A 21,750-nucleotide genomic window follows, 5' to 3' on the forward strand; every position below is an offset into this window, starting at 1 on the left:
ATGGACGGATAATAAGCGGATGGACTAACTAGGGCAATGGCTCGGTAATAGTTATAAAGTATAATCATCTGTGGGGAACCTGTCCCTTCCACCAATAGTAGGATATTTTAATAACTAGCATAGGAATAACTGTACAATAAAAAGCCAGAACGCCAGTCCGACCAAGCCCTCCCCCATAGCAGAACCAAATAATTAACAGTCCCTCTATCACATATATCAAATTACATACCAAATAAACTGTAACATTAGAAGTAGGGCAATAGCCCAGTGGACGTTACACACATATAGCCAGTATAAACATTATTTTAATGAAGCAAAAGCACCACTGGCAAATGTGAGTCAGCATAATAATCATTACACATATTGATAAGCAGTATACCATAACACAAATCTTAGTGGGCTTCGATAGGTACCCATTATATAAATATAGCATCAGGTCAGATTGTGAATACAAAAATATAAAGCATGCCTGCAGCCTGATGAAACAATCTCCCTGGAAGGATGCAAAGAGTTCACAAACTTCTATGCAAATAAAGCATCCGCCATCCCGGATGGAATCTCCACATTGCCATCAAAGGAGTGCCAAATTGCCAAGCTTGCCAATGTAAGCCACCTGCCTTCGGGCTGGGATCATTTTGTCTACAGCTAGATGGTCGACACCACTAGGTCGACATGGGACAAGGCCGACATGGGTCTAGGTCGACATGGCTTTAGGTCGACACAAGCATTAGGTCCACAATGTCTAGGTTGACAGTCAAAATGTCGACATGGGGTTTTTCACTGTTTTTTTACCCGAATTTCGACACAGTTTCAAGTGCACTGCATCCCCTTGCATTGCTCGCTTCCCTCGCAATGCTTCAGGGACACTATTTTATTCTTCCACCACACCCTAGTGGATGGTAGGGCATGAAATACCGCCTGTCAGCACATGTCGGCTCAAAAAACAGTGAAAACCCCCATGTCGACCTTTTGACTGTTGATCTAGACACTGTGAACCTAATGCTTGTGTCCACCTAATGACCTGTCGACCTAAAGCCATGTCGACCTAGACCCATGTCTACTTTGACCCATGTCGACATAGACTCATGTCGACCTAGTGGTGTCAAGCTAATGCTTGTCGACCAACATGCAGTAGACCAAATGACCGTATGCCCTGCCTTCACAGACCAGCTTTGACCCAATGGATGTAAAGAACATAGCTGAAAATGCCTGAACTTTGCTTCGAACAACATTTGATCTGGACCCTACCTCCACCCAGCTTCGAATAGAGTGTATGGATATAAATGTCCCTGTATTTGCAAAAAATAGTTCAATGCTCTTTGCAGAAATGCATTTTTCCTGAACCCCATAAAGCTAGCAGTTGTTAGACCTCTTTTTTTTCCAAAAAAGATACTATTAAGGCTCTGTGTCATACAAGAAAACGAATTAAACAAACATACATTTTCGTAAAGTTTCATTATTAAAAATTGGTAAGTGACAGTGATTTAGATCCTGACATCGTGACCAACTACAGACCGGTATCAAACCTTGCTTTTCAAGGAAAGGTTATTGAAAAAGTGGTTGCAAATCAACTGGAACCTGACAACCTATGACATTTGAACTGGACGGCACAGTTCTAAGTTGGTTCAAAATATGTCTTACTAGCAGGTCACAGAGTTTCATCTGGAGTATACTCATCATCCCCAGTGCCACTACCATGTGCTATCCGGCAAGGTTTTATACGATTGCCTATGATTTTTTGCAGTATGCATGCTACCAATGGGTGAAATAATCAGGTGCCATGGCCTTGTCTACCACTGCTGTGCAGATGATACACAACTGTACTTGTCCTTTACTCTGGGTACTGAGAACCCAATAACATCCCTAAATGGCTGCGACTGAATTCTGATGAAAAAGAGATCGCTATCATAGGACCTCAACCTCAAAGGCCAAGACTGCAACAGAGCCAAACAACTGCACTTACTCTAGGAGGTTCCAAATTAGAAAACACCTACAGTATAATGTGCAAAATCTTGGCATTGTCCTGGATGGTGGTTTAACACTTGAACATAAGATATCAGCCACAGTCAAATCCCCATTCTTTCATCTGATGAACATAATAATTAAGGGGTGCTGGATGACAGACAGTCGGTATTCCGACAGTCATTACACTGACGTCGGAATCCCAACTGTTAAAACCCCGACACTCGGGATCCCGACGGCCAATGGCTATTCTCCCTCATGGGGGTCCATGACCCCCATAGAGTGAGAATAGAATAGGTGGCGAGCGCAGCAAGCCACTGTAACTGCAGCGTGGCGACTGCAGCGAGCCTGCAAGGGGCTTCGTTGCGCTCCCCCCGCTGTCTGAGTCTGGGCAGTTGGGATTCTGACGTCGGGCTAATGACTGTCATAATGCCGACTATCTGTGTGCTATACCACACCCGAATTAAGAACTTCTGAAGATATGCCAAAAGCTGCTGCAATGCCCTCTACATTGGTCTCCCAGCAAAATAATTGCATTGCTTACAGCTAGTAGAAAATGCAGCTGCTGGGCTTTTAACCAACCAGCCCCTTTCCAGCCACATAACACCCATTCTCTACTGCCTCTAACGGCTGCCTGTAATATTATGAATCGTGTTCAAGATTGGCTACATGACTAGGGCCCAAGCTACTTGAAGCATCTTCTAATTTCAACTGCCCTGCTTGATTAATGTGATCTGTAGATGAAGGACTTTTAGAAATACCTAGAATCTCCCATAATTCATCTGGTGGTTGAGCTTTTAGCCACGCGGCTATGAATCTATAGAACTCCCTTTCCTGCACAGTTTCAGGTGGCACTCACTTTAGAATCCTTGAAAAACAGACTCAATACTTTCCTGTTTACTCAAGCATTTCCTAAATTATTCCTTTAGTATCTCCATGCTTTCTGTATTTTATAAAAAGCTTTTCTGCACTATTTTTCCTGTACTGTATTATTTTCAGTGTATATGTTAAGTGTCTTACGTTCTATTGGAGAAAGAGTGCTATATAAATAAAATTATTATTACTATTATTAATGACATTATTCTTACTTGTAAGTCAATTTTATTTTAAATTCATGAATCAGGAATTACAGTATATATAATATATTAAATGACTTGCTAATTGTTGCAGGGTGTTCCTTCTAATGCATCCTGGGAGCAAGCAATGAAAATGATTATAAATGATCCACGATACAGGTAAGAACTTTGGGGTTTATTCTAGTTCATTCTTTCTGACAAAATCCTTCTTAGATGGACAAAACCATGTGCACTGCTGGGGGGGGGGCAGATGTAACATGTGCAGAGAGAATTAGATTTGGGTGAGTTATTTTGTTTCTGTGCAGGGTAAATACTGACTGCTTTATTTTACACTGCAATATAGATCTCACTTTGAAGAAAAACCCCACCCAAATCTCTAATTCTCTCTGCACAAGTTACATCTGCCCCTCTGCAGTGCACATGGTTTTGTCCATCTAAGAAGGATTTTGTCAGAAAGAATGAACTAGAATAACCCCCTTTGTGTCCATATTCCTAAAATTTTAATCCTTCATAGATTTTAATAGTGGTTTCCCTGTTGGTACTAAAGGGACACAGATAGTGGCTTAGGTTTACCCCTAGGAGACAGTACCTACACAACTACCCTTACTCTGCATAGAAGGTGAGCACAGGCAGGTTTTTTTTATATATTATTTGCTATTGTTCTTTGTGGGACAGCCTCAGAAGTCCCTGGAGTGTAGATGTCCTCTTTTGTCCATAAAATGGGTAAACTGGACTCTTAGCTATCCTAATCACCTCCATGTGCTTGGCCAGTATGTCTGTGGGGATGCAGTTACAATCCCGGCGGTCGAAATCCCGGCATTCAAAATCCCGATGCCGAAATCCCTACACTTTCTCCCTCTGTGGGTGTCCACGACACCCATAGGGGGAGAATAAATTAGTGTGCCGAGCAGAGCGAGGCACCAGGGCCCGCTGCACGTCCCTTGACGGGATTTAATCGGTCGGGATTTTAAATGCCGGGATTCTGACCGCCGGGATTTAGAACCAATCCCTGTCTGTGTGGTGGCTATGCTCCCTCCAGGAAGACTGTAGTGCTTGTCGTAGGGCAAGTGCTGTCACCAATGGGCACCATCCATGTTTGGAGCCAGTAAAAATGCTGGTTTGAGTTTTCAAAAATGTTATCCATGTTACAGATGTGGAATCTGCAGACGCCTGAGTGCCCAGAACGCCTCCCGTGGAAATTCTTTCTGGAAGCGTGCAGGGCCAATTGGGTTCTTCATACTCGAGATGAATGAGATTAAATAGTAACAGATCTTGTAAGGCATTCAGCATGACTAAAGTGTACAGATGATGCACAATCCTGGCACAGTCTCCCATTGTTCCAGATTATTTAATCCCTGCCACAGCAGCCTGGATATCAACCACTAATACCCCTTTAACATCGCACAAATAACCCAGGTCCGACCCAGGTTGTTGCCGGTTCAACATGCAACGTGAAGGGGCCTTTTCAAATTACCCAGGTCCAGCAACCTAGCATTCCGATTCGGGTTAAAAGAAGGGTTAAACCCAGGTCTGACCCAGGTTGCTGTGCAGTGTGAACAGTTAAACCGGGTCGAGCGACCCAGGTTCATTTCATCTTGTTTCGCCTATGTAAGCAAAAAAAACTTTATATAAAAACTAGTAGTTGCAGTCACTTTTTTGCCTTTATCAGTGATACATCAATGAATTACCCACATACGTACATCTAATGGAAGTATAAACCATTGTGTAACTTCCTTCGGTCTGTGCTCCCAGAAGGGTACACCCACTGTTCTGATTTTAAGGAACTTATGGAAATGCAGCACACTTTTTATTCCTGCTTGCTGCTCTGTCTTTATATTCCTGCAGCACCCTGCCCAAGCTGAGTGAGAAGAAACAGGCGTTCAATGCTTACAAGTCACAGCGCGAGAAGGAGGAAAAGGAGGAAACCAGACTCAGGGCCAAGGAAGCTAAAGAGAAGCTGCAGCGTTTCTTAGAGCAACATGAGAGGATGACCTCAACTACTCGGTACAGGTACTGTGCTGCGGTTCTGTGGGCCCATCCGAGCAACTCTAGTGAGGGCCCACTTTATCCATGTAACAATATGCAACATACAGCATGGAGAGGGGCATCCTGGCAAATGATATATGATACAAACAACATTTTAGTTACTAATAAGCAAATACAGGGCTCTCCTACCTCCAAGTCTGTCTGTTGTCACCCAGTTTGTTTTATCACTGTCTACTATTGTAAAGCGCAACGGAATCTGCTGCGCTATATAAGAAACTGGAAATAAATAAATAAATACAGAAACCATTTATTAACTGTTTCTTATACAGCGCAGCAGGTTTCGTTGCGCTTTACAATCTAAAAGAGTGATAAAACAAACTGGTTACAGTTACAGACAGTCAAATGGTAAGAGGGCCAATGCTCGCAAGCCTAAAATCATCAATGAAATAGACATTGATACACAAGAGTAGGTATTCTGTATTACATAATGGTCCACCAGATTGCAATGGTTCTTGATGGCCTGAATGATATGGTCACCCAGCAAAGTAAGCCAGGGGTCAGGAGGAAAATAAGAGGGCAAATAAGTGAGCATGTTTGTGCTGTAAAGTAAGGATGTGATTGGGTGGGGAAGTTTTATGAAAGTAACAAGGGCAGTTCTGGACTCTGATCAGCTGGCCTGACGAGGTGAGTTTTCAGGGAACGCTTGCAGGTTTGGAAACCATGAAATTGATATATTGGGTCCAATTCAGATACGTCCGTTCCTTTTGGTCCAAATTAGGCTCCTTCCCCAGGAGCGAACGCCTTTGGCAAATATCAGACTCGCTCAGTAAGGGAAAGGCCAGGGGCGGGAGCAGGGGAATGCCCAGCGTACTATGGGTGTCCCCATAAAAACGCATGGAGATGCCTGCTTGGGGCGGGGGGCTAATGTAACATGACATCTGCGCCTGCCCCAAATTCGGACTACACCGGCCATCTGAAAAAAGTATTCACTTAACTTTCAGACAGACGGCTGGAAAAATCATTCGATGGTGAGCTACCATCAAATGATTTCTCCGTCTTGAGGACACATGTGAGTGGATGTGCGACCATACACATTCTCTTGCAAGTTATGAGGATATTGATACAAAGAGGGTGGGGGGGGCGTTCGGCTGTCGTTTACCTAGGCTGCGAACATACGCAGCCTAGCGAACAGGACTGAATCAGGCCCCTTGTGACAATGCTGATGACATTTTCATAGCTTAGTGCTGTGGATATCTTTGTTAATGTGATGTCTGATTCGGAGGCTAGTTGATAAATGAGGAGGGCTGCTTGTGTGCAATAATGTTCAATGTGCTTTCAATTGGATCATTTTGGATTGCATCAATTGTCATTCAGTTATGTCCATAAACTCTACTTTTACATACTGTACCTCTGTGATGTCTTTGCAGACACACTCCACATGTGCAGAAACGTGTCTGTAGTGTCAGGCATGGGGACCCAAAAGCCATAGAGTGATTGATATACTCAGGGCCGGTGCTAGGGTGTCCGGCGCCCTCCTGCAAACCATACATTTTGCACCCTTTCACATTGCCATTGCAACAAGCTGCAGCCCGATTGTGGGAGTGTATGCAACGTGCGATCCTACTTTATGGAGGATCTCGGGTGCATGTACATGTACTGTACATTTTGCATACACCATCTCAGTGCTGTGTCTGCAAAATGTTGCAGGCACTAAAGGTGGCCATACACGCTGCGAGAATCGCATACATTATGGCAGGGGTGGCCAAACCGGTCCTTGAGATCTACCAACGGTCCACGTTTTTCAGGTTACCTAGCTGGTACACAGCTGTAGTCAATACGAACTGTCACATTTTCAAACCTGCTGCACTCATTCCTACTATAGATCCACAGGTTGCTGGAAAACATGGACCGTTGGTAGATCTTGAGGACAGGTTTGGCCACCCCTGCATTATGGGCTAGATGGCATCACACGGCATGCATGCAATGTGTGTGCGATGCGATCTGAAAGCAGTACAAAAAGTGTGCAGCAATCGTGACTGAGGGGGAAAGGAGGGGAGAGAATGAGGAGATGGAAGAAGCGGGGAGGAGAGGACTGGCAATGGCACTGGCACAGCACACTGAGAAGAGGTAAGGAAGGGGAGGCGGCGCTGCTGCCTGTTCGTCATTTGATTGACAGCTGACAGGCGCAGGGAGCAATGGGAAGGGGGCGGATCCGGACATGACATGTCATCCAGGCATTCAGAGACAGCGCTACATACCTCAGCGCAAGTGTCCGTGAGGAAGAGGGGGCAGGTCGCAGGAGGAGAACAGTGTGTGCGCTGTGCAGGGAGCTGCTCAACCTCTCCATATTGCCGCCCGCTGTCAGACAGGCGCTGCGGGCGGCGTGCAGGAGGCAGGGACAGTGAGGGCTGAGGCAGCTTTAGCAGAGCAGGGAGGGAGACAGCGCCTTTTCAGCATGGCGCCTCCCTGCTTTGCAGGAGCTGCTGAGTGGGTAGCGCCGGCCCTGGATATACTGAGGGCATTAAGGAAGGGTGAGAGACAGTATTATAGAAAATGGGAACTTCTTAGATGCAGCCTCACTGGCTTCAGCAAATGTCCCCGTTATCCTGAGGGTTTATAGATGACAGATGTTCACTCCTCCCACTGCTTTTGTATACTGTAGCACAGCTGCTGCGGCTATGCTAACTGCATCCTCTCTGAATCAGGTCCACTGGCAGCTTTTGGCCCTTGTGCAGGAACCGCTGTTGGAGTCATATGAGTTTGGCAGCATTCAGTTGTCCTCATTGAAAAACTGATTTATAATTCTTTCTTATTTTATTTCTTTATTTATTATTTATTAATAAAGTGGAGTACTCAGAGGAAACCACTTAATCCCAGAGTAAACTACTTAAACTCCACACATGGGGTCTTATTCAGATCTGAGCTCAGTACAAATTTGTTTTGGAAAATGGGCAAAACCATGTGCACTGCAGGTGGGGCAGATGTAACATGTGCAGAGAGAGTTAGATTTGTGTGTGTTATTTTGTTTCTGTGCAGGGTAAATACTGGCTGCATTATTTTTACACTGCAATTTAGATTTCAGTTTCAACACACCCCAACCAAATCTAACTCTTTCTGCACATGTTACATCTGCCCCACCTGCAGTGCACATGGTTTTGCCCATTTTCCAAACAAATTTGTACTGCGATCAGATCTGACCTTATAGTGCTTTAGTCAGGAATTGAACGCACAACCTCAGGGCTTACTTTGCTACACTGATTAGAAATTAGTTAGCTGCCTCTAGCCTCTACCAGGTTGTAGCCAACAAAAATGCCTGAATGCCGTCAGAAGGCTGCCAGTGGAACCTCAAAAGGATCAAGATGCAGGGTTAGGCGGCGGCGTACGGGGGTCAGGTTTAGGCACTAGCAGGAAGAGTTATGGTCAGAATGTGGGGAGTTAGGCTTCAGCAAGGAAGTGTTATTGTTGGAGGGGGCATAGGGAGGTTAAGTAAACTTAACTGACCGCTGTCAGGATTCCCTCCTCCAGGATGCCAGCATTGGTATATTAACCGCCGGTATCCTGACCGCCAAACATCTGTATGTATCCCGTTGCAGGGTTCAGATTCGGTTCCCAGGGCTGTACCATCCTCTGTCATTGGGGGTCCTTTAGTAGGGATCTCCATATCAAGGGATGAAATCCGCATTTCAAACTTGAAACCCTGGGACTGGAGGATCCGATTTTGCCTATGTAGACACAGGACTTGGATCGCAGATGCTGGCAGAAGACCTCTATTTCCGACAGATACCTCCTGTACATTTGAATTTTAGTTGTCTGATATGGCACAGCCACTTCCCTGCAGATGTGCAATACGTACAAATTGGAATCAGGGCTTCTCTATTGCATTGTTTACATATTCATTCTAAAGGTGCATACACACAGTGTGGTTTGACTATATATTCAATCAGAAGAAATGTTAGCACAAGTTGCACAAGTATACACCTTGCAATGCCAATGTGCATGTGATCGGCATCACAATAAAAAATAGACTGTGGAGGAAGGTCAATTTTGACTATAAAGTCTAGTGTTCTAGTATAGTGAAAACATAAAGGGTGACATTTAACGAGATGCAAAAACAGTCAAAAATGGCTGAAATCGCATGTTTTTCCTAAATCGCATTTTTAATGAGATGCTAAAAGCGTAAAAAAAACGCGCATTTTGCCACGAATGCGCACATTCTGAAGATGCGATTTTTAGTAACGCCGGAACTCGCATCCAGAACTCGTTTCCCATTATAAGGTATACAAGGCACATATTTAATGAGATGTGAAAACGGGAAAATTTTACTAAAGATCCCCACACATGCAGACCTCATTGAGCCGGACCTGGTTCCAAAAATACAAAAATCTGTATTTTGAAACCAGCACCAGGCTCCAACAGCCCGCGGTGTCATGCCACAGCCGGGGGACACTTTTTACATAAGGTCCCCCGGCCGTACCATGAGCACCATGGCTGGTCAGCCTTGGACAGGGAACTTGGGGGAGTGGGGATCCCTCCAATAAAGGCCCCCCCCAGGCTTCACCTGTCCAGGGCTGAAGCCTGGGGCTGTCACCGGCGTCTCTGGCCATTGGACGCCGGCCTAATAGTGTAAAACCATTCATACATAACATTGCTTTATACAGGTGAACTACAAGTGCCAGCATGCAAGGCATTAATGGGCCCGATGAGACTTGTAGTCCGCCTGTAAAAAGAATGTGGTACTTGTGTAGTATCACAGCTATTAGCGTGGTTGGCTTGATGCGTCTCTATGGAGATACATAGCTCAGCCCTGATTGTCTGAAAGTGTATTTTCCTCAAATTCGCAGATTTTCATGATTAAAATCGCACATTTTCATGACTAAAAATCGCACATTATCGCACTTTTTTGCCCAGAACATGCAGCTCATGAAATATGCAAATATTTTGTTTTCTGTAGGAAAGCCGAACAGATGTTTGGGGAACAAGAAGTTTGGTCGGTTGTTCCAGAGCGAGATCGCAAAGAAATATATGATGATGTACTATTCTTTCTAGCAAAGAAAGAAAAGGTAACAGCTGTTACTTATTTGGGGGCAGTATGCCACGCCCATGTGCCTTATTGGTAAACACCTTGGGGGAGATGTGCACATTGCATTACATTCTGTTACACCAGTGGTTCCCAACCTTTTTTCCCTCCAGTACCCCTTGATTAGGTTTTTGATTTATGAGTACCCTTCCTCTCAATTTGAAAAATCCACAGTACTTGGCAGTACTTGGCTGACTGTAGTGGAAGTGAGCAGTATGCGTGTCCTTATATTAAGGAGTAGTGTGCGTCAGGAATTGGGTCCCTCTGTGTAGGTCGTCGGCTGTTTACTGTTTCCAGAGTTCCCGATAATGCCTGTAGGACAGGGTTGCCGACCCTCCCGGAATTTCCGGGAGTCTTCCGAAAATTGGGTCCACCTCCCGGCCCCCCGGAAGGGTGGGCAACCCTCCCGGATTCAGGGGGGACCCCCGCTGTCCCCCGGATCGCGGCATTAAAATGCCGCAATCCTCGGGTCTCAGAGGAGGGGGCGGAGCTAAAACGGCACAATTGTGTCATTTTAGCCCCGCCCCCTCCACGGAGAGCCGTGAATTCGCTGATTTACCATCATGGGGGCGGGGCTTAGTGATGTCTCTCTTAAGCCCCGCCCTCTGAGCGGCTGCTGAAACTCTCCTCTTCGGGCTTCTCCCTGAGAGGAGAATAATAAAGTCGGCAACCCTGCTGTAGGATTAATGCTGCTGCTTCCCCCCACCTCTGTAAGCGCGGGCAGATGACCATTGAGCAGGGCAGCGCAGGTAGCTTCCTGTGGATAGCTGGTCGGGCAAAAGCATGAGAAGACCTCAATGATGCTGCAGATGGAATCGCAAATATCGCTACGTGGGTAATCCCAGGGGTACAAGTACCCCAGGTTGGAAACCACTGTGTTACAAGCCATATTCTAAACACAAAACACATTTATACATATACAGAATACAGAGTAATTAGAATAATAAGACATTATAAATGTGTAGGCAGCGCCTGGGTGAAAATATGCACATTTTGCAGAGTCTGGATTTATATTGAGTCACCCACCAGAGCCTCTGTGAATTGTAGTGGCTGAATGCAAATGCGGGATTGCTAGCATAGAAACGAGGACACTGCGCTAAAATAGTAAAGCACAATTTAGTACTTAAATCATAGAAATATGATAAAACAACAGTTATACACAATACAATACAAATATTTGTATTGTGTATAATTGTCGTTTTATCATATTTGTATGATTTAAGTAATAAATTGTGTTTTACTATTTTAGCGCAGTGTCCTCGTTTCTATTTTTGACAATTTCTGTATGTGGATAAGTACCCACATCTCACTGCAGCTCTCAATAGTAAAATATATATTTTTAACTATATAAATATCATTATTATTATTAACACACACAAGGTATATCCAGCGCATAGCCACAAACTTTTGTCAGGATTGCTAGCAGCATGGCTGCCACTCCACATTATCTCCGCATACGCTCCCTGTCAGTTACTTTGCAAATAAATCCTCTCTGCAGCCACCATCCTAAGTCCTTTGCTATGTTAAACACAATACAACTCAGACGCATGTGCAGTCGGCCTATAGTTGCTAAACTGCAAAAAATTGGATTTGCGTACAACTCTTGCCAATAGCATTATGTTGTCAGGACAATGCAGGCATGGATATAATGTTATTTAAAGCATTTTAACCAGCATTATATCTTATAAACATGATTTTTACTTGTGAAACATAGGGTGAGATTTAATAGGATGAGAGATTCAGAAAGTGAGAGATTTTGTGAGAAATCTCCAGTTTTTTTAAAGCTGCAATCATTTACACGGCAATATCAGTTTGATTTTGCTGTGTAAATGATTGCCGCTTTAAAAAACCTGGAGATTTCTCACAAAATCTCTCACTTTCTGAATCTCTCATCCTAATAAATCTCACCCCTAGTATTGACATTGTTACAACGCTTTAAATAATATAATAGCTGTGGCAATATTATCCCATTGACAATGATGTTGAGATTTAAACTAGAGATGTGCAGGTTCGGATTTACTCAGATTTTTCCGGATTTACTCATTGGCAATTGGCTGTCACATGTTTTGACTCCAAATCATGTGACAGCCGATTGCCAATAAGATCCCGTTTTGAGTTCCGGGTAAATCCGAACCTGCACATCTCTAAATTAAACTGTTGACACCATTCATGTCAACAACTCATATGTGTCCCTTTTTCTTTAAATGCAATTGGCACATTGCATAAATATCTGACCAGCCCCGAGTTTGACAGATTTCACCAGTACATTGCTCTCAATTCATGCATTAAATATTTAACCCCCTTTGGTTAAATGAACGGCATCCCAGACAGCTCTTTCATCGGCACAGAATACATACCTAATTTCCCAATTATGGAAGCATTCATCCTTTTAGTACAGTATTTATATTTACAGTAACTATTGCTCACAAATTTGCATTAGCAATGCTACAACAAGTCCATTCCATCAGCAGAGGTTGTGGCAGGGAAATAAGACATTAACATACAGATCAGGTATCAGGTGATTCAAATATATTCAAAGCTATGAGCAGGCTCAGAAGTCTGTAACTGCAGACTAAGCATTACCAAGCATGGCTTTGAACAGGATCGGGGGGCTATTTCAGATATGGACAGAAGCAGCAGCGATAGCGCTGTGTGTAAATGCAGCAGCAGAAGGCGTCTATTACAAGTAGATTCCCCCTGCTGCAGTAGTGATCCAAAGTGCGTCTTAGGATGCAGGAAACAGATCACTGATACGCCTTCGGGTGGCTTACGGCACCCATGGGAATGCAGAAGCCATATGTCGCAGAGACTAGGAAATCTCCATCCAAAAACTAAGATCCCTGGCCTATTCCCTCCCCATGAATGGCAGCAACACACCATCGTTTTTACAAACAGAGACCATTGCTGTCCCCTTCCGGCACCCAAACTGGCATCTGACAGTCAGTCACAGACAGTCTGATGCAGGCCTGGTTCCTATATCGCAGGACCTATTCCAGGAATCTGCACACGCGCAGGCTTAGAAGTCTATGGCTGCTACCGCCAACACCAGCCAATGAGATAAGGCTATGAAGGCTTGTTTGAATCACCTTTCTTACTCACATCACTTACATGATTACCTGCACACATGAGTTGATTCAAAATGGCAACATTCATGACAAAAGTATCCATGACAAAAAGAGTAGAGATCTGCACAGAATGTGAAATCTGGTGAATATCACTAAGGCTACTCTGTCCTGAATAATGTAGCCCCTCCTGCAGATTGTAGTGGGATGTGGCATTTTAGTGAGAGGCCGCTTAATTTAGATACTCATTGTGTCTTGATATTCTATGATTTAGATATGACTTCATTATGTGTTCATATTTAGATACTCATTAAGGCAATCATTATGTCTTGATATTTTATTTTATAGCATTATTGAGTCAAAGGAACAGGGGCAGGGCAAGGCTGGTAGGGGCCTAGCGGCAAAGATTGCTGGCAAAGACCCCTCCCCTGTATGTATATTGTTCATTCTAGCACCTGCTATCTTTGAAAATCCATGCAGTTCCTCTTCCCTATCTGGGGTGTCGCTGGCTGCTGTGTTGCTTCTAGCATAGTGTGGTCTGTATATCAGCACTGATATGCAAGCCAGACCTGTGCTAGAAACACCACAGCAGACAGCGACACCCCAGGCAGGGAAGAGGAACTGCATGGGTTTTCAAAGATAGCGGGTGCTAGAATGAACACTATATGTACATGTGCACACCAACCCACACCTGGGCATCCCTGCACTGCCACACTGGTGCCAGAGCAGCAGATACTAGCAGCTCAGGGCCAGTGTCTCGCGGTGTGCTCAAGTAAAATCCTGCAAGACACAGAGCCTGCACTACGCGAACCTGCTGCTCTGTGAGACCTCGGAGATCCTCGGCGGCCTCTGTTAATGAACAGCTGTGCTACTGGCAGACATTGCCAGAGCAGGATGTGCGGGCCCTAATGTGTGAAAAAAAAAAGTGTGAGGTAAAGGTGAAAACTAGAAACTATTTGGGTACTTGTGTAATATCTGGGCGCCCGATTTTTGATCGGGTCGGAAAAATCGTGTCGATCGCATCGCGACCAAATCGCATGCGATGCGATTGACGCGATTTCTCATAGGATTCAATGTTAAAACGGTCCTGTTCATTTCCCCACTATCCAAGTGGGCATAGAGTTGATTTTATATAGCGTGGCGAGCGCAGCGAAATACATTTTAAGTAATACATTTTAAGTAACCCGCACATGTACATTTTAAGTAATCCGCGTCCGCTCGCCACACTTTGGGCTCGGTGGCTTGCTGCGCTCGCCACGCTATATAAAATCAACTCTATGCCCACTTGGATAGTGGGGAAATGAACAGGACCATGTTAACATTGAATCCTATGGAAAATAGCATCGATCGCATCACATGCGATTTGGTCGCGATGCGATCGACGCGATTTTACATGAAAATCGCGTCCATCGCATCTGATTGTATGCCTTAAGTTAAGGCATATAATCAATCCCATCGGGCGCCCAGATATTACACAAGTACCACTATTTGTTTTTTTGTTTTCTATTTATTTAGGAACAAGCAAAACAGCTAAGGAAACGCAATGTTCAAGCACTGAAAAATATTTTGGATAATATGAGCAATGTCGGTTTCCAGACCACGTGGTCAGAAGCACAGCAGTACCTCATGGATAATCCTATGTTTGCAGAGGATGAAGAGCTGCAGAGTGAGTCTGTTCTCACCAATATAAATATCAAGCAAATACAAATACCATGCTATAAATGTCAATACAGTAAAAGTGACAACATGTACTATATACTAATTCCAGTAATGATGTACCACCTAAATAGGTGTTTATAGATCAGTTTCATTTTTACACACGTGAGGCCTGATGCAAAGCTGACGTAAATCATCTGTATATACGAGTGTTACTTACGGCAATGACACCCGAGTAGTAAACATGTGCTCGCTGACAACATGTGACGTCATCCGCCTGACCTGAGCAGGCAGGTGCACACCTACATTCCATTGGGCCGCCCAGCGTTTCTATGGGTGCGAATTCACCGCAGCTTAGATGAAGGCTGCTACATCTGTACATAAATACCGTTGTGGCGTCTCCACCTAACTCACACACATATATATATATATACCCGGCCATGCTACAGACACCTCTCTCTCACACATACTGTATACCCCAGCACTGCACCACCCACCTTTCTCACACACATACCCCGCAGCCCCCATGCAAAGTCACACGTTCTTGCGATGCATCATAGAAACATAGAATTTGACGGCTGATAAGAACCACTTGGCCCCTGAATCTCCCTCCCTCTAGTTTCAGTGCATGTCCTCGTGTTCTGCTGAAACTAGAGGGAGGGAGATTGAGGGGAAATTTGAGGAAGAATTACTTCACAGAAAGAGTAGTAGATAAGTGGAATAGCCTCCCATCAGAGGTGGTAGAGGCAAGTACAGTAGTACAATTTAAACATGCTTGGGATAGGCATATTGATATCCTTACAAAAAAATTAGGATCAAATATGGTTTGAGGTAACATGTTTAAAAAAGGGGCAGACTAGATGGGCCAAGTGGTTCTTATCTGCCGTCAAATTCTATGTTTCTATGATGCATCGCAAGAACGGGGTGTGACTTTGCGGGGTATGTGTGTGAAAAAGGTGGGTGGTGCAGTGCTGGGGTATACAGTATGTGTGAGAGAGAGGTGTCTGTAGCATGGCCGGGTATATATATGTGTGTGAGTTAGGTGGAGACGCCACAACGGTATTTATGTACAGATGTAGCAGCCTTCATCTAAGCTGCAGTGAATTCGCGCCCATAGAAACGCTGGGCGGCCCAATGGAATGTAGGTGTGCCCCTGCCTGCTCAGGTCAGGTGGATGATGTCACATGATGTCAGCGCCCGCCCCCAATTCGTCAGAGACGTCTATCGAAAAAGTAAGTACTAGCCTCCTTTTCAGAGCGAACAGAGGAGAAATCATTCAATGGTTAGAGACCATGGAATGATTTCTCCTCTGTGTGGGCACATGCGAGCAGTGAGTAAGCGTACACATCCGCTCACAGCTTACCGAGGGGATCCGGCTGGCAGGGTGGGCGTGCAATCGCCGGGGCAGCGTTTACCAGCTTGCTAATCAGCGTATATTTGCAGCCTAGCGAGCAGGTCTGAATCGGGCCATTAGTCATTGCAGCGTTTTATATTTATTTATTTATTTATTAGCAGTTTCTTATATAGCGCACACAGATTCCGCAGCGCTTTACAGAGAATATTTGACCATTCACATCAGTCCCTGCCCCAGTGGAGCTTACAATCTATATTCCCTACCACATGTACACGCACACACAGACATTCTAGGGTTAATTTTGTTGGGAGCCAAATTAGCCTAGCAGTATATTTTTTGGATTGTGGGAGGAAACCGGAGTACCCGGAGGAAACCCACGCAAGTACGGGGAGAATATACAAACTCCGCACAGTTAGGGCCATGGTGGGTATTGAACCCATGACCTCAGTGCTGTGAGGCAGTAATGCTAACCACTACACCATCCGTACTGCCCCATATTTATATGCATATATCCATCGCTTCAACCACCAAGGTGGGCCCTGCCTATATCATCAGCCCCCCGACCCCACAATTTCTGATATCCGCCAGTAAATATTAGTGGAAAGGAAGGAAGCAGGAATCGGTGTGGATCAAATAGTCGGCATGCACTAGGTCGACATTGACAAAGGGTCGACATGAGTTTTTCCTATATTTTGGTCAGTATTGACACCTGGACCCCCAATTAAGGTAGCGTATACCCTCGCATTGCTTGCTTTGAGCGCCATGCTTCGGGCCTGGTGCCTCGCTGCTCTCTGCACACTGTTCCCAATTGGAGTGGACCATGAAAAAGGAAAAAGTACAAAAATATAAATAGAAAACATTGCCATGTCGACCTTTTGAGTGTGTCGACCTTTTGTAAATGACAACCAAGGGCATGTTGACCTTTTGTCAATGTCCTCCTAGTGCATGCCGACCTTTTGGTCTCAACCTATTGACTGTCGACCTAGACACTGTAAACCTATCATCTGCATTCCACAAGAATGAATTCTAATTAAGATAAAGGAGGAAGGGGAGAGGGGAAAGGTGCCTTTAGGTACAGTATATGCCAACACATCTGCATACAGTACCTACTTCTAGAGCAGTGATGTAGTGGGAAATGTGTGCTACATGACACCAAGTTATGTCATGTTTAGCTTTATTCCTCCCTCTCATCCGGCCCACCCACTTCATTAGGTTTTCTTATTGTCTGAAAGTAGTGCTGCCTGTTCCACTATGCATTTAGCATTAGGCAACCTGTGGAATGAACAGAAAACAAGTGATGGGCTTTGTTCCTGTATATAAAACTGTGTAATGCTACGAAGTGTTGGACTATGTGCACAACAACGAGACATCTGTAATTTATGCTGTTAAACTTATTTAAATCATAGCTATAAAGTCCTATTATACATCTGGCAGAGATTTAAACCACACTTATCAACAATGATCTTATAGGCAAGTATGTGGGATTATACACATCATGTGAGGTCAACAAATGCATGGAGTTACTGTAATAACCGTAATATAACCAGCTACTAAAGGCTCATTGCAGCAATCAATCACAGAGAGCCCAAATTGCAGACGACTGACAGCAGGTCCGATGCAATGCGCGGTCCCGTGCACATCGCACCAGACCCTGAGAGATGCCCCTGCTGCAGATGCAATCTCCTGAATTACTTCATATGATATATCGCATGCAAAAGGACCGCATGCTCATGGAGCATTGCGCGCGACTTCTCAGAGGGGAGAAGTAGCCGCAATGTATGGGGGCCTCAGGAAGGTCATTCTGTGTAATTATTAATTGCTGATGCCATTGTATTGAAATCATTCCTAGATATGGATAAGGAAGATGCCCTCATTTGCTTTGAGGAACACATCCGAGCTCTGGAAAAAGATGAACTAGAAGAGAAAGAGAAAACCAGGCTACGGGAAAGGCGCCAGCAGCGCAAAAACCGCGAATCCTTTCAGGTATCACTAAATCTTGTCTTTAGAAAATGATGGCAGATTTATTTAATTCTACTAATATCCCTCAAGTTCAACATGATATAATAAGAAGGAAAAACTCATGGGCCCTTGCCACAAAATTTGTTATTGCTTGTTAGAACCACATAAAGCAAGTGACAAGTCCTGCTGGCATAGACATGCCCTTCCTCACTTGACAAATAGGGTAATGTAGGAACTATGCCATTTGTAACCACAAAAACCAAAGGATGAACTACACTTACTTAATTAAAAGCTCACACAAAGCTCACACACTGCTTATTAAATCAAATAATGTTAGAATTACATAGTGCAACAATTGTTAGTAGCTGGTATGTCTTGCAGTTCTTTATTATATAGGATGCATATGTTGCTAGTTTACCAGAGACTATTACTCTATTACACATAATGTAGTTATTTGCACAAGAAGACTATCACACTTCACATTGGAGGTAATTCAGGCCTGATCAGCGACCAGTTAGTCGCCGCCCCTCCAGAGTGAAATCCCACCCATCCACCCAAATGGATTTGCACATATTCGTGCAGCTGCGATGCCATTCACAGTGAATCGCAGCTGTGCAAATCCATTTGCATCCACTCATCATCTAATGTTTTTTAACTGCAACCCCCAAAGCCCCCCCTCCATGAACCACTCAAATGAAACTTTTTTGCTAAACTTAAAGCAAATAGCTGTAACTTGTTACCGAAGTTAACTGTGAGACAAGTAAGTCTTTGGTCTTGGCCGTGAAGCTGGATACAGCGCTACTATAGTTTCAGCCTGGTTCATTCTGCCTCGTTGTCTGCCTCACACGTGATCCTTTTTCCACCTATGCAGAAAAGGCTTTTGACTGGGTTGATCGAGAGTTTTAGACTAGTCTTTCTTTTGTGGCCACCTGTCTCCAAAGAATCATGGCTCTTTATGACTCACCATCTGCAAAGGTTATCAGTTCATTCTCCGAGGTCTTTGACATACAAACCGCACCAGGCAGGGCAGTGTTGGTGATAGCCATATTCATACCTAGTGGGACAGGAATATAAACTAGCTTTATTAGTGAACAATCTGTTGGCCTTGATCAAAGAGTCGATTGTTTTGCTCCCTAAGTTTTTATCTGAATTCAGTGAATTTGGCAGTTTATCGAACTTGAAATAAACTATGCAAAGCTGTGAATTTTAACTTTCCTGCTCCTGTGGTTGTGGTGAGATAATTGTGGATAGTTATTCCCTTGATGGTACTTCTTTCTTTTCCTCTCAAGTGTTTGTGGTATATAAAGAGAAAAAGTATGTGATTTCTTGTTTCTTTTTTTGTATAAGGAAACAACATCTGAGTATGAACAACAGTGCTGATTGTCTAAATCAGTGGTGGCCAACCTGTGACTCTTGAGCCTCATTCGGCTCTCCTCCTTGTAAAGTGCGGCTCCTGCTCCCACTGCTGCCCACCGTCTGTCCCAGTCTCCCCTGCTGCCGGTTCCCTGAATCCCTTCTCCTTCTTAGGGGAGGAGAGCGTGCATCGCGCATCTCTCCTACCCCTTACTGTGAATCCTTGTGACTGGGCCGTCCACCAATCAGAGCTCGTGGGCCAGCAGCCAATCAGGAGCCGGCCAGTGAGCTTTGATTGGTGGGCGGCCCAGTCACAGGGAAGTGAGGGGGAAGGAGACACGCGGTGTGCTGTGCTCTCCTCCCATCGGTGACATGACAGGAGGACTGCAGGGGGACACCAGACTGTCCTCTCCCCGCCTGGCAGCAGCAGCAACAACGATGAGTGCTGCTGCTGGGAAATTTGCACTGTGGGGGAATAGCAGTTTGTGGCACTGTGGGGGCATAGCAGTTTGTGGCACTGTGGGGGCATACCAGCTTTCTTTATCGTCCACTAGGGGGCACAGGAGTTCATGCTGGGTATGAGAGGTGAGGTAGCAGAGCGTGCACCAAAGGGTTACAAAAATGTACCCAGCATGCTCCCTGCCTCCCTTCTCCCTCATAACCCGCCCCCTGACCCTGGGTCACCAGTTTTTTCTTTGGTGCCAAGGAGAGAGCAGCACCATTATCGCGGCTGTTAGAACAGCCATGGGTTAGAGCTGCTGCGGCAGGTGCTCTTTTAGTGAATCACCGGCAGCGCAGCTCCATCACGCGGCGGCGACGGCAGCGCTGGAGACTGGGCTGGGGACTTCCGTCGCGGGACCCTCTCTCGGAGGCTCCCGCATGCTGCACTCCGTCCCCGGGCAGGTAAGCGGCAGTTCCCTGCTTGCAGGGAGCCGCGTCTAGCAGCGATCCCCCCCCGTTTGTATGGGAGTCAGCGGGGGGGCAGGCAGTGGGGGTCTGGACTGCTCCACCTTTCCACTAGATCACCAGGGACAATTAGTCAGGCTATGTCCCGGGGGTTGATGCCTGAGGGGGAGGTTAGACAGCCTGGGAACCTACAGCCATACACATTGGAAATGTTGTATATTGGGCCTGGTTAGTACTTGAGTGGGAGACCACATAGGAACACCAGGTGCTGTAGATTAGTCCCTCCCCCACCCCTGGGGAAGTGCTGAGGCTTGCTCTCTGATTGCCCCAGGTTTCCCAGCTCCTCGTTAAGGTCCTAATCAGCAGCCATTCTGGCACTTGCTGGGTTTAGAGACGGAGGCTGCTGGGATTCTCCCCCACACCCTGCTCCTGGAAGCCTGGTGTGTGTGTAGTATTTCTCCTCTCCTGCTGCTGGCTGGATTGTTGAGCTCTGCTGATGTCTTCTTTCCAATATCATTGGAAGCTTGAAGACAGCCTGGGATCTACAGCTAATGCTGTATATTGGGCCTGGTTAGTACTTGAGTGGGTGACCACATAGGAACACCAGGTGATGTAGGATTGCCCCAGGTGTCCCAGCTCCTCATTAAGGTCCTAATCAGCAGCCATTTTGGCACTTGCTGGGTTTAGAGACGGTGGTTGCTGGGATTCTCCCCCAAACCCTGCTCCTGGAGCCTGGTGTGTGTGTGTGGTATTTCTCCTCTCCTGCTGCTGGCTGGATGGTTGAGCTCTGCTGATGTCTTCTTTCCAATATCATTGGAAGCTTGAAGACAGCCTGGGATCTACAGCTAATGCTGTATATTGGGCCTGGTTAGTACTTGAGTGGGTGACCACATAGGAACACCAGGTGCTGTAGGAGTACGGAGGGTGTAATGGTTAGCATTACTGCCTCACAGCACTGAGGTCCTGGGTTCGATTCCCACCATGGTCCTAACTGTGCGGAGTTTGTATATTCTCCCTGTACTTGAGTGGGTTTCCTCCGGGTACTCCGGTTTCCTCCCACAATCCCAAAAAAAAAAAAAAATGTTTGCCACAGGTGTCCCAGCTCCTCATTAAGGTCCTAATCAGCAGCCATTCTGGCACTTGCTGGGTTTAGAGATGGAGGCTGCTGGGATTCTCCCCCACACCCTGCTTCTGGAGCCTGGTGTTTGTGGTATTTATCCTCTCCTGCGGCTGGTACTCTGATGCTGTCTTCCTTCCAATATCATTGGAAGAGATGAGAGTTTGAAACACTGTCACCATTCATAGTATTGGATATACGGTGTCTCCTTTTCAGCTTGCTAAATTGTTGAGTTTATCTGC

The 21,750-nt window shown here is 45.4% G+C and overlaps 1 protein-coding gene across 7 annotated transcripts in view; it reads left to right on the forward strand.

Annotated features, from left to right (window-relative positions):
• The window catches only part of PRPF40B (pre-mRNA processing factor 40B), a 150,823-nt gene that overhangs the window by 86,069 nt on the left and 43,004 nt on the right, over window positions 1–21,750 (forward strand). For all 7 annotated transcript variants that reach the window (XM_083169029.1, XM_083169031.1, XM_083169028.1 and 4 more), the window contains 5 exons: window positions 3,133–3,197; window positions 4,884–5,048; window positions 9,976–10,084; window positions 14,679–14,829; window positions 18,023–18,156. In XM_083169029.1, the coding sequence (XP_083025155.1) occupies window positions 3,133–3,197; window positions 4,884–5,048; window positions 9,976–10,084; window positions 14,679–14,829; window positions 18,023–18,156 (624 nt within the window). The remainder of the gene's footprint in view (window positions 1–3,132; window positions 3,198–4,883; window positions 5,049–9,975; window positions 10,085–14,678; window positions 14,830–18,022; window positions 18,157–21,750) is intronic.

This window comes from Crinia signifera, chromosome 2 (genome assembly GCF_055691185.1).
Source record: "Crinia signifera chromosome 2, ASM5569118v1, whole genome shotgun sequence".
NCBI lineage: Eukaryota > Metazoa > Chordata > Amphibia > Anura > Myobatrachidae > Crinia > Crinia signifera.